Below are 13,726 nucleotides of genomic sequence, written 5' to 3' on the forward strand. Positions count from 1 at the left end.
TCTGGTCCCAGTATAGCTCATAAACCCAGAGTCTCGATCGCCCCCCGGTGGCTGGTCCCAGTATAGCTCATAAACCCAGAGTCTCGATCGCACCCCCGGTGGCTGGTCCCAGTATAGCTCATAAACCCAGAGTCTCGATCGCCCCCCCGGTGGCTGGTCCCAGTATAGCTCATAAACCCAGAGTCTCGATCGCCCCCCGGTGGCTGGTCCCAGTATAGCTCATAAACCCAGAGTCTCGATCGCCCCCCGGTGGCTGGTCCCAGTATAGCTCATAAACCCAGAGTCTCGATCGCACCCCCGGTGGCTGGTCCCAGTATAGCTCATAAACCCAGAGTCTCGATCGTCCCCCGGTGGCTGGTCCCAGTATAGCTCATAAACCCAGAGTCTCGATCGCCCCCCGGTGGCTGGTCCCAGTATAGCTCATAAACCCAGAGTCTCGATCGCCCCCCGGTGGCTGGTCCCAGTATAGCTCATAAACCCAGAGTCTCGATCGCACCCCCGGTGGCTGGTCCCAGTATAGCTCATAAACCCAGAGTCTCGATCGCCCCCCCGGTGGCTGGTCCCAGTATAGCTCATAAACCCAGAGTCTCGATCGCCCCCCGGTGGCTGGTCCCAGTATAGCTCATAAACCCAGAGTCTCGATCGCACCCCCGGTGGCTGGTCCCAGTATAGCTCATAAACCCAGAGTCTCGATCGCCCCCCCGGTGGCTGGTCCCAGTATAGCTCATGAACCTCGCCCTCCCCATGAAGTCTAATGGGACGTGAGCCAAAGTAAACAATCAAATTATACTTCAAAAAAAATGTTTCCAAAGATATTTTCTGTCATTTTAGGTCATTTTTATCATGCTGATAAAAGTTCAAGAGTTCGTTTTCTTTTTAAATAAGTTTTGTTTTAGCAAGTTATTTGATGCTATAAAATGGGAGTGACATCATGATTGGCAGCTGTGATTGACAGCTTCTCTGAGTGAAGTAGTCACTGAGGAACCAACAGACTTTTTTCGGGAGGAGATTGGAGCTTTAACTTTAATTTCTACATCTTTTGTCAGCCTATGGTGTGATGTCTGGTGCCGAGTTTATCCAGACAGCAACCTGGTAATAATAATAATGATAAAAAAATAAATATGTAAATGTATAATTCTCTTCACAGGAAACAATTTGTCTGATTACACAATATGGTCCAAATGACATTATGACATTGTCTGAGCTGTAAAAGTAGGTTCATCTTGAAAGGCAAGTAAAAATATCCTCGCCATTTTGCTTCCACATGATCAGGTGAGATGCATCATTTATTAAATCATTAGAAGAGAAATCTAATGGGATGCATAGCGTTAGTGTGAGACCAAACGAACATGGGTTCCAGTCAATCCCGTTATGATATATATACTGTATACATATATATATATATAATAACTACAATCCAACTTAAATCCAAGAGATGGTAAACAAGTTACTTCCATGTAACTTTAACTTTATAGCTTTCAAGAATTCAGTATTAACTGGAGTTGGAGTGGATGAACTGACGCAGGAGAGAGGAGAGGAGTTTCTTCCACTTACTCAGGACTGCGACTGAATCATCTGATTAAATGAACAAGCTTCTCATGCAATTTCATTACAAATATACTGGCAACATGACAAACATACTTTACTCTTTTAATGACTTTATTTACAGGGACTGCACAAATTTTATTTTAGGTATTGTACAGAAATTATATTATTTACTGTAGAAAACTTAGTAGATGAATCACAGTGCATACGATTTGTTAGTTTGTTTTGTTTTGCTATCCAGTGAATTAGTGCAATACTTCTCAAACCTGTCCTGCCCTGTGTCCGAATATACCAACTTCCACACTGTATAGTTTTCCCCCTCATGTGAAGCCCTCAGATGAACGGATAAACGCTGGGTCATGCCTTAAAGGGATAGTTCACCCAACAATGAAAATTACCCCAAGAGCCAGGACACTTTTTAAAATAACTCTGATTGTGTTCATCTGAAATAAGAATGTCATATACACCTAGGATGGCTTCAGGGTGAGTAAATCATGGACTAATTTTCATTTTTGGGTGAACTAACCCTTTAACGACTATTTTCAGTTAAAATCCATCCTAAAATTTAGAAAATAACCATCTGAGAAAATAAATATATAATGATATCTGCAGTTTTTTTCGATGTCCTGTACATAGTACTTATAGTACGAAAACAATCAGTCTTTGTCATAATGGTTTCAGCTCTATAAATATCATTTATTTAGCTCTCCCTCCTCCTCTTTGGCAGGCTCTCATTACTTGCAGACGAACTGGTCGACGATGCGCGAACAGCGCTTGCATCTGACGTAGCAGCACCAGTGAAACTTGCAGTGGCAGCGCTCCACCAGTTGCACCTTATACTGGTCGTATCCTCGACCGCAGCACATGAGCGCGCAGCCGTCCATGCCCTCAGACGTCTTGTTGCAGAGCCGACCCTGAGTTCCCAAAGAGCCAGTGGTCTTGTTCCTTACGCAGTAATCCGGACTGGGCTCGATGTACACCAGGTCGTTGCTAGTAGGAGAGTTAAATTTAGAGTGAACTTGAACGAGTTTCCCACGGCTGTTCAGCTTCATGGCAGCGGCGCTGTCGTATTTCTCCTTCAGAGCGTCGCCAACCCTGCGGAAATCTGCGAGCTGCAACCAGCAGGTTTTAAGACTGCAGGAGCCGGACACGCCGTGACACTTACAGGAGACATGAGCGAGATCAGACGCTATCTGTGACAGAGAAACAGTTTATTAGCTAGAAAGAATCATGATGAAGTGAGATGCTAAGAATGCTGAGAGTTTGAATCAAGACCCAGATAATGTTGCAACCAAGCGGCAACCTTCCTGTCTCTCTCTTGAAACCAACACTGAAGTGACTTAAACTGCAGTTCATTGACTGGCCACTAGAGACAGGCTCCAGTCAATCCCAACCCCCATGTTAACATGCTTAACTTTACAGAAGAAGAAAACATGTTTACAGCCTGGTGCAAAAAGTGGTTTTGGTCTATATAGCTAATTTTGCCCTTCATGAAAACTGTGAGGAGGGTGAATTTTTTTATAACTCATCCATTTAAATTATATAAAGCTTTAAAGTTCTGTATAATTAAGGGCGTGGCTACTTGAGTGACAGGTGGATTGCCGCTGTATAGACTGTATAAAAATATGGACGTAGTGTCCATGACAGTCTATAGGCTTTTTCAACTTGAACCGGCGCTGCACAGACCGATCGGTTTATGACATCATAGTACCGTGAGAGTGGCTGAAAAGCATATGGAGCCGTCTGCTGTCTAATCGCTCTCGCGGTACTTTGATGTCGTTCACCGATCGGTCTGTGCAGCGCTGGTTCAAGTCGAACAAGCCTTAGGAAAACTCCTCAGACAGCAACATAGTGCCGGCCCAGATCCAGCCCACACCTGGGTACGCGTGGAATCCAAAGGTTGCAACCGTAGACTGTAAAAAAAAATGGGCGTAGAGTCCGTGAGTCACCCGTAGTGTTTCTGAAGAGCATTTTTGAAGCCCAAAGTGGGCGGAGCCGGCCGTCGCCATCTTGGCAGCGTCACTCCCGGATAAACGAAAATGAGCAAAGAGGCGGATTAGCTGAGGTGACGTGACGCTAACAGACAGCAGACAAACGGCTAGCAGTGACATCAGCGCAGTCCACCTGTCACTCAAGTGGCCACGCCCTTAATTATGCAGAACTTTAAGGCTTAATATAATTTAAACGGATGAGTTCTGAAAAAATTCACCCTCCTCACAGTTTTCATGAAGGGCAAAATTAGCTATATAGACCAAAACCACTTTTAGCACCAGGCTGTAAACATGTTTTTTTCTGCTGTAAAGTTGGGCATTTTAACATGCGGGTTTATGGGATTGACTGTCTTTTGCAGCCGGTCTCTAGTGGCCAGTTGATGAACTGCAGTTTAAGTCACTTCAGTGTTGGAGAGACAGGAAGGTTGCCGCTTTGGAGTTTTCAGTCTGTTTGTATCTATACAGTATCTAGTCACACGCAGGGTTTATTTTCACTTGGTAAGACACTTAAGCCTACTAAAGGATAGTAAATACTACTTTGCTGTCTTACCCTCCGTCCCGCCTCGTTGTTATGAAGGTTCATCAGCAGTCTGGCACTTTCCACAGAGCCTTTAGCGAAGGTTTTTTCGCGTTCGCGGGCATCCACAAACTCCTTGCTGAAGCGGTATCCATAGTTGAGGTTGTCTCCGCATCCGCCCCACAGCCAGTCTCTCGGCAGGTCCTTCGGTCTCGCGGCTCGACTGCATCCGCAGCTCGACAGCTCCCCCTCTCTGCAGGCTCGACTCACTGCGTTCACCACGCCGGCCGCGCTGATCGCGAACGTGAACGCCGTCTCTCGGCTCCCTGGGGAATTCAGTTAGCTTTGTTTATTTGCTTTTATTATGCAGCGTAACAACTGAATCTTCTTCATTTATCTTATGAACACTGACCGAATCTGAAAGAAGCTTTCCATTCCATTTATCATTTCCTTCAGATGTCAGAGTTTAAAAACATTCAACTTCAAACTAATGAGAAGGTCGGTTATCGTTGCGATGTGCGAATCTTTGCAGCACAAAATTAGTTATTATTAGGCAATTATTGGTTGTTAACCTTCATTATATACACTTGAGAAATTGGTGAGTATGGCCCTGCTTGTGACCTGTAGTGGATGTAAGTACCTGTGTGCAGGACTCTGCCGAACACTGAGGAGTTGTCCACTGTGCTGCAGTTCCAGCGGCGCTGGCTGAACTGGTGTTGGCACTCGCTGATGCCCGTCTGTGCGCCCGCTCCGATGAACTGCATGTGATCCTGGTACAGCTGGCAGAGCTTCCTCTGACCTGTGGACAGTCCTGTTAGCTGACTGCACAGCGGCTGACCTCCGATGATATACGCTTCTGGGATCAGGAGGGGGTTCATCGCCAGAGACCTGGAGATATACACACGCATTCAGAGATGATGTATTTGATTATTGCGTTAAGGCAAGACACCCTAGGTGAATAGGGTAAACAAAATAACTAATAGAGATAACCAGACAGCAAAATAGTGTCGGCCCACATCTGGTAAGTGTTGAATCCACATGTACCAGATTTGGGCTAGATCTGAGCCGACACTATGTTGATGTCTGGGTATAACCATACTTCCCCAGTTGATTGATTACATAAAGAATTGCAAATATTTTTGTATTGCAAGTTTTCTGAAATGTTATGTTAAAATATGCAAATATTTGCATAAACTCCTAGAACAAAAACATGACCATTGGATGAAATCAGGTTAAAAAAATTTGACATTAGTCAAAGGTTTTTACAAAGAGGATTTTGGATTTCTCTTTTTATCACTCAATTTTTTTTAGGAATAAAATGTTTGTGGCAATTGAAAGCACCCGTCCAAAGCCTGTAAGTTCTCGTCCACGCTTGTGGCCAAGGCTTACAGAGCTGTGGGCCAGACCGCTTTGCATGGCCATCCTGCAAGTGCACCAGGCCAAAGCGCTTAAACAACTGCACGAGGGCAGTGCTGACCCGGGGCTAATGAAGGCCTGGGCCAGGTGATGTCCACTCTGGTGGTCCAGGAACGCTACCTATGGCTCAACCTGGTGGATATGAGGGAGTCTGAGCGAACCCGGTTCCTCAACTCCCCGATCTCCCAGGCGGGCCTCTTCAGCGGTGCGGTCGAGGACTTTGCCCAGCAGTTCTTGGACGCCCAAAATTTGTCTGAGGCGAGCAAACATATGCTACCCCGGCGGCCCACTGCTGCTTTCACACCGCCGCCGGCTCAGAGGCCGTAGCGTGGAGACGGTCGCAGGAAGGCGGTCCAGCCTGTCTCCGCCCATAGGCCTGTCAAGCATCAGGAAAAGTGGTGATCCTGAGACGGGCAACCCAGAGCTAGAGTTTTATGTTCTTCAGGAGATGGTTGCAGGACCACTCCATCCCCCGGAGGAGGGCTGTGGGAGAATTCTTTGTTCTCCTCTTTTTCTTCTGCCCAATTTGTCAAAGAAAGAACTAACTCTTCCTCCAGGTCCCAAGAGGGCACAGGTGACAGTGGGTGACAGTGGGCGACGCAACGCCTCGTCGCCCTCATCCCCCTCTTTCCCTGTCGCCAGCTCTCATTCAGAGGCGGCCCAAAGTGAACGCGATGCCTTCTCACGCCCCTCTGCCAATCTGTGGAACCAGACCCCGCCCTCACCATGGGGCACTAAATCGTGCAGCCGACGAGCTCACGACAGCTCTCTTGCCCCGGAGAATGGAGACTCCATCCCCAGACGGTCCAGCTGATTTGGGAACGCTTTGGAGATGCACAGGTGGATCTGTTCCACTCTTGCCATCTCCAAAGCTGAAATATATTCCACCCTGTGGCTGGGTTACCTCAGAGATCTTCCTTATGTATTCCGCCTAGGCGGTTCATATGTGTATTATAAGACCTCCCTACGGGAAGGCAGCGTGCTTACATATTTCCCAACAGGAATATGCTACCCAGTGTACCTTGGTAACTACTGCGTTAGCCTAGCCCTTCGCTCGTGCTGGGCCTCACGACAGGGAGCAGTGGCTTGTACACAGCCATTGTGGCGTTTTGCAAAGGACCCCATTCGTTAGTCGTTGCAGAACGTGACTGAAGAAAAGGGAACGTCTTGGTTACGTTAAGTCCCCTTGCCACAATCGAGGTGCCGCTGAACGGCCGGGACACACCTCTCGGCTCCTCAGCGAAGAACTTGAATGCGAGTATGCACGCGCTGCTCCTTATATACCCACACAGCAGGGCGGAGCTTGTGATGCAAATTCCGCAGACCAAGGTACTGTGTACCATTGGCTCGTTTTGTACCACTCGAAGGTGATTGGGCTCTTGGGCGAGACCCCATTCGTCAGTCGTTCAGACGTTAGATGCAGATGGATAGCGTGAGCCATGATTGATTAAAGTCCCCCTGTAAGTCAATAACTTTATCCCTTAAAACTCATCTTTGATCACCAAAATGACATATTTAAGCATTTTTTCTTTGAAAAAAAATCTTTATACTTTAAAATTGCTTGAATGTAATTCAACACCCTTGCGTCATTTAGTATACACATGAATGCGCGAATGAGCCCCGCCTCCACTCACTCACTCAGCTCAGAGATCCACTGGTTGACGATCACACGTTGATCTGATTGGTTACAAGGTAGTTTGTGACGTCAGAAACACCAGCGATTTCAAAGCGTGTGTTTGAGACTGTCTTTGGTTCACTGCAGTTTTAAGGAGGAAATACTCAGCAATGGTGTCGACTTACGAATTTACACATGGTTTGTCTTAAAACATATTAAAAACACCACATAGACACATAAACTACATTAAAAGCTGGAATTTCACCACAGGGGGACTTTAAGATCTAAGAATGAAAATAAGCAGGGTGATTAAGTGCAGTTTGTGCGTCTCTCAGAAATCGGTCCTGAGAGTTTAACACGGGTAAAATACAGCATCATACACATTTTCTACTATTTGATACGATTATTTTAAATGTTTAAAATCTTCCAAGACAGATACATGATATGATGCTTCACTCATTCCCAGAATAGTGATAAAAAAGGCACGTTTATTTAGTGCATTTCATACACTGTCTCTTTCTTGTTCACATTTTGAATTTCCAAAATAAATAAAACATTAACAATAAAATATGAACCATCTAATTCTTGCAATATTTTTGAGATGATAATATCAGGATTTTTTTGTCTGTGTTCTTGAGAATTCCATCATTGTTGCTAAATACAGTCGTCAACATTTGAGGTGGATCAAAAAAGTTAATCAAAGTTGTCCTGAGACAAGAACGGGTATTGTTCAAAGGTAATGTATAACTTTGATGAACGGTTTTGATCCACTACTGTACATGACCTGTGTTTTGTCACGTACCACCACGAGTTGGCGTCCACAAGCACAATAAAGCAGGCGGAGAAGGTCACGGCGACCGAGACTGAGCACATCAACTCCAGCTTCAACATCACTCCAGCCTGGAGAAACAAGAGCAAAAGTCACATCTCACACACAGAGCTCAGTGTGAATACACACATGTGTGTGCGAAATAAAGAAAAGAGAGTTGGAGATTATAACTGCATGCCATTTTGATCCCAGTTATGTGTGAAAGTGTAAAAACCAACTATGTAAAATAATCTATATCATCTGTCTGCATAATCTACAAAACCTGTCTCATATTTAGAAGATCAGTGTAGAAACATGAACCTCAGTTTTACACACACACACACACACACACACACACACACACACATGAACTGAACTACTTCTCATATGAAATGCACAATTGAAAATGCAGAGTATGAATGTATATAGGCTATTAGGTACAATTTTATTAATGAAGCCCACTTACATAAGCATAATGTGTTGTTCATAATAGTATACATTATGATAATGTAAATCTTCGAATAGTTATATTTAGCTGAAAATGTGTATATGTATAAATAACTTGAAAAAATATATCCTAATGTTAATGGTAAAACACTGTAAAAAAAAATCGTTTAATTGGTTACTGTTAAATTCCCCAAAGTGAAAAAAAATAAATATATTTATGTTTAAAAGATAAGCCAATATTTGTTTGGGGATTTGGCCCATAATCATGTACAGGGTTATATAATATAATATCCTAATCACTGAATCAGTGCAGCGCTCGATCTGTCCATGTGTACATCAGAGGGAAAAAATATATATATTAATGTAAAACTAAAATCTTAATGTAAATGTTAAAACTGTCAATACAAATGTAAAATTTAAAAATTCAAATATACTTGTAAATGTAGATGTAAATCCCATTTACAAGTCAATGTATTCCTGGAAAAGTTCTCTAAAAGCAATTAATATAACGATTATTCCTTCAGAGAGACCAGAAGAGTCGATCTACTATCAAAATCTCGTTAGAATAAATATTTAAAATACATGAATTAATGATGACACTGTCAAACTAAAACCGCAAGATGGAGCCATAAACATAGATAGATAGATAGATAGATAGATAGATAGATAGATAGATAGATAGATAGATAGATAGATAGATAGATAGATAGATAGATAGATAGATAGATAAAACTTACACTTTGTCCAAGATGTAAATTCGGTTGAGTTTTGCTTCCAGTGTTATCCTCAGTCAGGAAAAGCTCCGCTCTGGGAAGATTGGCTGATAAAAATGCAATCCCAGTGAGTGTTTCTCAAAGATTTTCATAAATACTCCCAATCCTGCTGAAGATGTTTCCACCTTTCTCCCCAAGACCTATTAAAAAAATTACTACGTTTAGGCGGAAAAAAAGTAAATCCAAATATCTGCATGCTACAAAAAAGAAAACTTCACTCAGGTAATGTCGCCGATGTTATTCCAGGAGAGAGAAAATCTTCGCGATTGATTCTCATCGAACAGCCTACAAATATTGATTCTTCATCTCGTGTATAAGTATAAGATGCTCATAAATCCGCATAATCACACAGGCTCCGCGCGTTAAAGCATGCTAAACAGTTGTTGAGAGTAAATGTCCAGTTTTAGTCTGTGTTCAGAGTCTGATGAAGTGATGATGAAGTGATGAAGTGCACACGAGTTGTTCATGTTCACACTGCAGACTCCGCCTGTGACACACACTCGAGCACTAGAGGAACAGATCCTGTCCGACTGATCATTCGTCTCTTCTTTAAATAATAACATGTATTGCTATGCATTCAACATGTGTTTAATAATGCTATATCCAGTACGTTTCGACGTCATTACCGAGACATAACCTGATTTATTAATAAAGTCTTGTAAACGTGTTTTTTCCTACTGGCACACTGAGCAAAAGATATAGTCTGTTTTAAAACGTTTCTATTATTTTAAATAGTATTTGTTATATAATTAATTCGTTTTAGAGTAATACATTGGTGCATGTTCATTAACAGATCACATTTAATTTGGAACAGTTTATTAAAATAACTTAAATTACAAATTTAATAGGAATTACTATAAACAATCAACTAGGGCATCACAGCTCAACAGTCATAACCCATGATGGCATTACTGTGTCTCTGCTGTTCAGAGGTGTTGGGCAGAAATTATAACTGTTTTGATATAAACTGTACGGACATATTAAGCAGACCTCAGGGAAAAGATCAGCTGAACACAACTAGTCATTATAACAACATGTGAAATACAATTATCTGAAAAACTTGGTTTAAACGAACAGTCAAAAATCATCATGTAGATAAAAAGTAGTATCATAATGTGTGGCACAGAGGCGGATGTGTGTGTCTAACCGAACACACTAATAATGATGATCCCAAGCAACACTGAAGTTAATAAAAGATTCATGAAATCAATACAATCATTTCCAATAATATTACAAAAATCACAAGCTACTTCCTTCAAAAGCCGATAATACACTGTTGTTGGAAAAGCACCAAGAAAACTTCATTGAAAAGCATCTTCATTTTCAGCCCTGAACTTCCGAACCTTAAACACCGACAGATTCTCCTGTTTCCCACATGTCTGATGTCCATTAGCAGGCCCGCGTGTGTGTGGGATAACGGCGAGTCTCTTCCCGTGATGTTCCCACGTCAAGCCCAAAAGATCCCGAGAAACGACTGAGCGGATAGAGCAGAAACACACTTTAGCATCACCTCGCTTACTTGACAATGATCATCGAAATGAACTGCAATAAACGAGCCTGAAGAAAGAAGGGAAGAAAGTGTTTTTCATTTTATGGCGTGCGTGTAATTTCCCAGAACACACACATCTAAACGAGGACATTAACACAAACACTTCAGAACAAACGCCATCCTCAGGGAATGCTTTAATGGAAGCTCTTCTCCATGTTTACAACGGCTTACACACACAATCCTTTCTGTCACACACTTTCTGAAACCTGACACTCAAACGCCAGAAACACACTCCAAATCTGCAACACCATTCACTCATTCTCGGCCTTCGACTCAGTTTTCGATGTCATAAAACACTTTTTTTGCAAACCACAACACACACTTCTCTATGAAACACACACACAAATCTAACAGGAAGTCTCTTGATTTCCTCTTTCAAACACAACCAATCAAAACACAGTAATTCATCAGAGCCTCACACACACACACACACACACACACACTCACTGACTCACACACTCCTCACATGTGCAAACACTCTTTACCGAATACCCATCAAGTTTTGGCTTTGAAAGTAAGGGAAATGTCCCGGCTCCACCGCGAGCAGTCCCACCACCCCAACCAAGCTCCAGTATCCCTGACATTTGAAGACAGGTGTACAAGAAAGCTGAAATCACTTGTCAAGCACTTATAAACTACAGTTGGCTTTACGCACAGCTGCACTACTTCCTGAACTTCAGCCAGCTGAAGTCTGCCATTATTGGACAAACTGATTAATCCAGGTGTGTCTGATTATTGTTGTTGTGACCACTGAGGTCAGGCACACTGGATTAATCAGTTTGTCCAATAATGGCAGACAGGAAGGAGCTGGCTGAAGTTCAGGAAGTAGTGCGGCTGTGCATGAAGCCAATGATAGGCCTAGCTGTGTTGACATTGACACTGACTGACCTCACACACTAACCTCAGTCCCAGTATAGGCCACTGCAGTTATCGCGAGGCTGCTGACAGAGCTCAGATTGGGAATGTTTTTTTTACTCCGCCCGGGCCCGGGGTATTATTATTTTTTAAAGGGATACTCCACTTTTTTCGGAAATATGCTCATTTTACATCTCCCCCAGAGTTAAACAGTTGAGTTTTACCGTTTTAGAATCCATTCAGCCGAACTCCGGGTCTGACGGTACCACTTTTAGCATAGCTTAGCATAGATCATTGATTCTGATGAGTCCAGTTGCATTTCTTTCAAAATGACCAAAGAGTTTCAATATTTTTCCTATTTAAAACTTGACTCTTCTGTAGTTAAACCGTGTACTAAGATTGACGGAAAATGAAAAGTTGCGATTTTCTAAGCCTATATGACTAGGAACTACTCTCATTCCTGCGTAATAATCAAGGAACTGTGCGGCTGAAAATAGTCCCCAGCTCGGTACCTTCTTCCAACGTGACCGGGACTAAGTTTGACTAACCTATTAGACCTATTTTCAGGCGCTGCGTCATATCATTACGCCTGCTGCACCCATGGTACAGCCACACAGTTCCTTGATTATTACGCTGGAATGAGAGTAGTTCCTAGCCATATAGGCTTAGAAAATCGCAACTTTTCATTTTCCGTCGATCTTAGTACACGGTTTAACTACAGAAGAGTCAAGTTTTAAATAGGAAAAATATTGAAACTCTTTGGTCATTTTGAAAGAAATGCTACTGGACTCATCAGAATCAATGATCTATGCTAAGCTATGCTAAAAGTGGTACCGTCAGACCCGGAGTTCGGCTGAATGGATTCTAAAACGGTAAAACTCAACTGTTTAACTCTGGGGGAGTTGTAAAATGAGCATATTTCCGAAAAAAAGTGGAGTATCCCTTTAATAACGCAGGTTAAAATACAGGAGATTTACGAGAAAATACTAATACGGGAGGACGGCGGGCTAGAAGGGTAAAATACGGGACTTTCCCGGACAAAACGGGATACTTGACAGGTATGCCAACCAATCACGGCTTCAGAATAGGCCTATTAAAGGTCAATACTGTGTAATACTGTAGTCACAAACAGATTTGAATATGTGTGTGTATGATACATCCAAAAATATAATATTATGGCAAAGGTGTTTGCAACCTAAAGGTGATGACCCACAGGGCAACATTCTGAGCAGTGTTGCCGTCAACGGGCAGCCAGATGAGACACAGGGCCGATAACAATTATCCAGACAGAAATGTATTGCCTATTTTCAATGGGAAAGTGCCCAGCAACATTCGCTCAGCAACATATCATCACCTTAAGACACATGTTTGCTTTTGAGATGTTTGTGATATTTTGAATGCAGTGCTTCATTTTGCAAGAGATGTGAGGCAATTTACATTCTGTGTTCAATTCTTGGATTTGTGTGTAAAGTTTTGAAAAAAAGAGGCAAAGTTTTGGAAATGTGTGTAAGCAGTTGTAAAAACACACAGTGCTGTCTGCCTGAGAGAGAGAAGACGTTCTTCATTCCCTTTCAAACATTTATGGTGTATGGACTGCAGACCAACAGGAAATAAGCTACAGGTATATCTACAAAAATCATAATCACGAGTGTGTATCTGATGTAGAGAAGCCCTGGAGTAATAGCATGAGTGTGTGGTGTTGTCGCTGGGAGAGTTTAGAGCAGGGCTGCGTTTCCCAAAAGCGTCGTAAACCCGAGTTGATAATCGAGACCATTCGCTCAGTGTGATCAGCGCAGGCTTCAGGGCTTCTGGGAAACGCTGAGTTACTCGAGCTGTCTTCAGACTGACTAAACATTCTCAGTTTGATATACATCACAATTGCATTATTAACCATATTCAGAATTAAATTTTGTGTTTTCAAGAGGGTTTCTTTTGTGTGTATGTGTGAGTGAGTGTGTGTGTGTGTGTGTGTGTGTGTGTGTGTGTGTGTGAGAGAGAGAGAGAGAGAGAGAGAGAGAACTGGGCACCTGGCCATTTAAAGAGCTTTTTAAAGCGCAGAAAAATACTGTTGTTGGTGAAAATGCAGTCTAAAGACTTGAGTCACCTGTCTGAGAGAGAACACAAACCAGCCCCTGTACAAAGTAACAATTTTAGCCCGTAAACTCATCTTTAATCACCAAAATTACATAATTAAGCCTTTTTTTCTTAGA

General features: G+C 42.7%; 1 protein-coding gene across 1 annotated transcript; it reads right to left on the reverse strand.

Moving 5' to 3' along the window:
* Nucleotides 1–1,639: 1,639 nt before the first annotated feature.
* On the reverse strand, nucleotides 1,640–9,594 carry wnt5a (wingless-type MMTV integration site family, member 5a). Its single transcript, XM_084388377.1, has 5 exons — nucleotides 9,077–9,594; nucleotides 7,887–7,984; nucleotides 4,694–4,941; nucleotides 4,087–4,379; nucleotides 1,640–2,738 (listed from the first exon to the last, which is right to left on the reverse strand). The coding sequence occupies exons 2-5, from the start codon at nucleotides 7,973–7,975 to the stop codon at nucleotides 2,280–2,282; spliced, it is 1,089 nt and encodes a 362-aa protein (XP_084244503.1). The 5' UTR covers nucleotides 7,976–7,984; nucleotides 9,077–9,594; the 3' UTR covers nucleotides 1,640–2,279.
* Nucleotides 9,595–13,726: the final 4,132 nt, after the last annotated feature.

This window comes from Rutilus rutilus (genome assembly GCF_951802725.1).
Source record: "Rutilus rutilus genome assembly, chromosome: 19".
NCBI lineage: Eukaryota > Metazoa > Chordata > Actinopteri > Cypriniformes > Leuciscidae > Rutilus > Rutilus rutilus.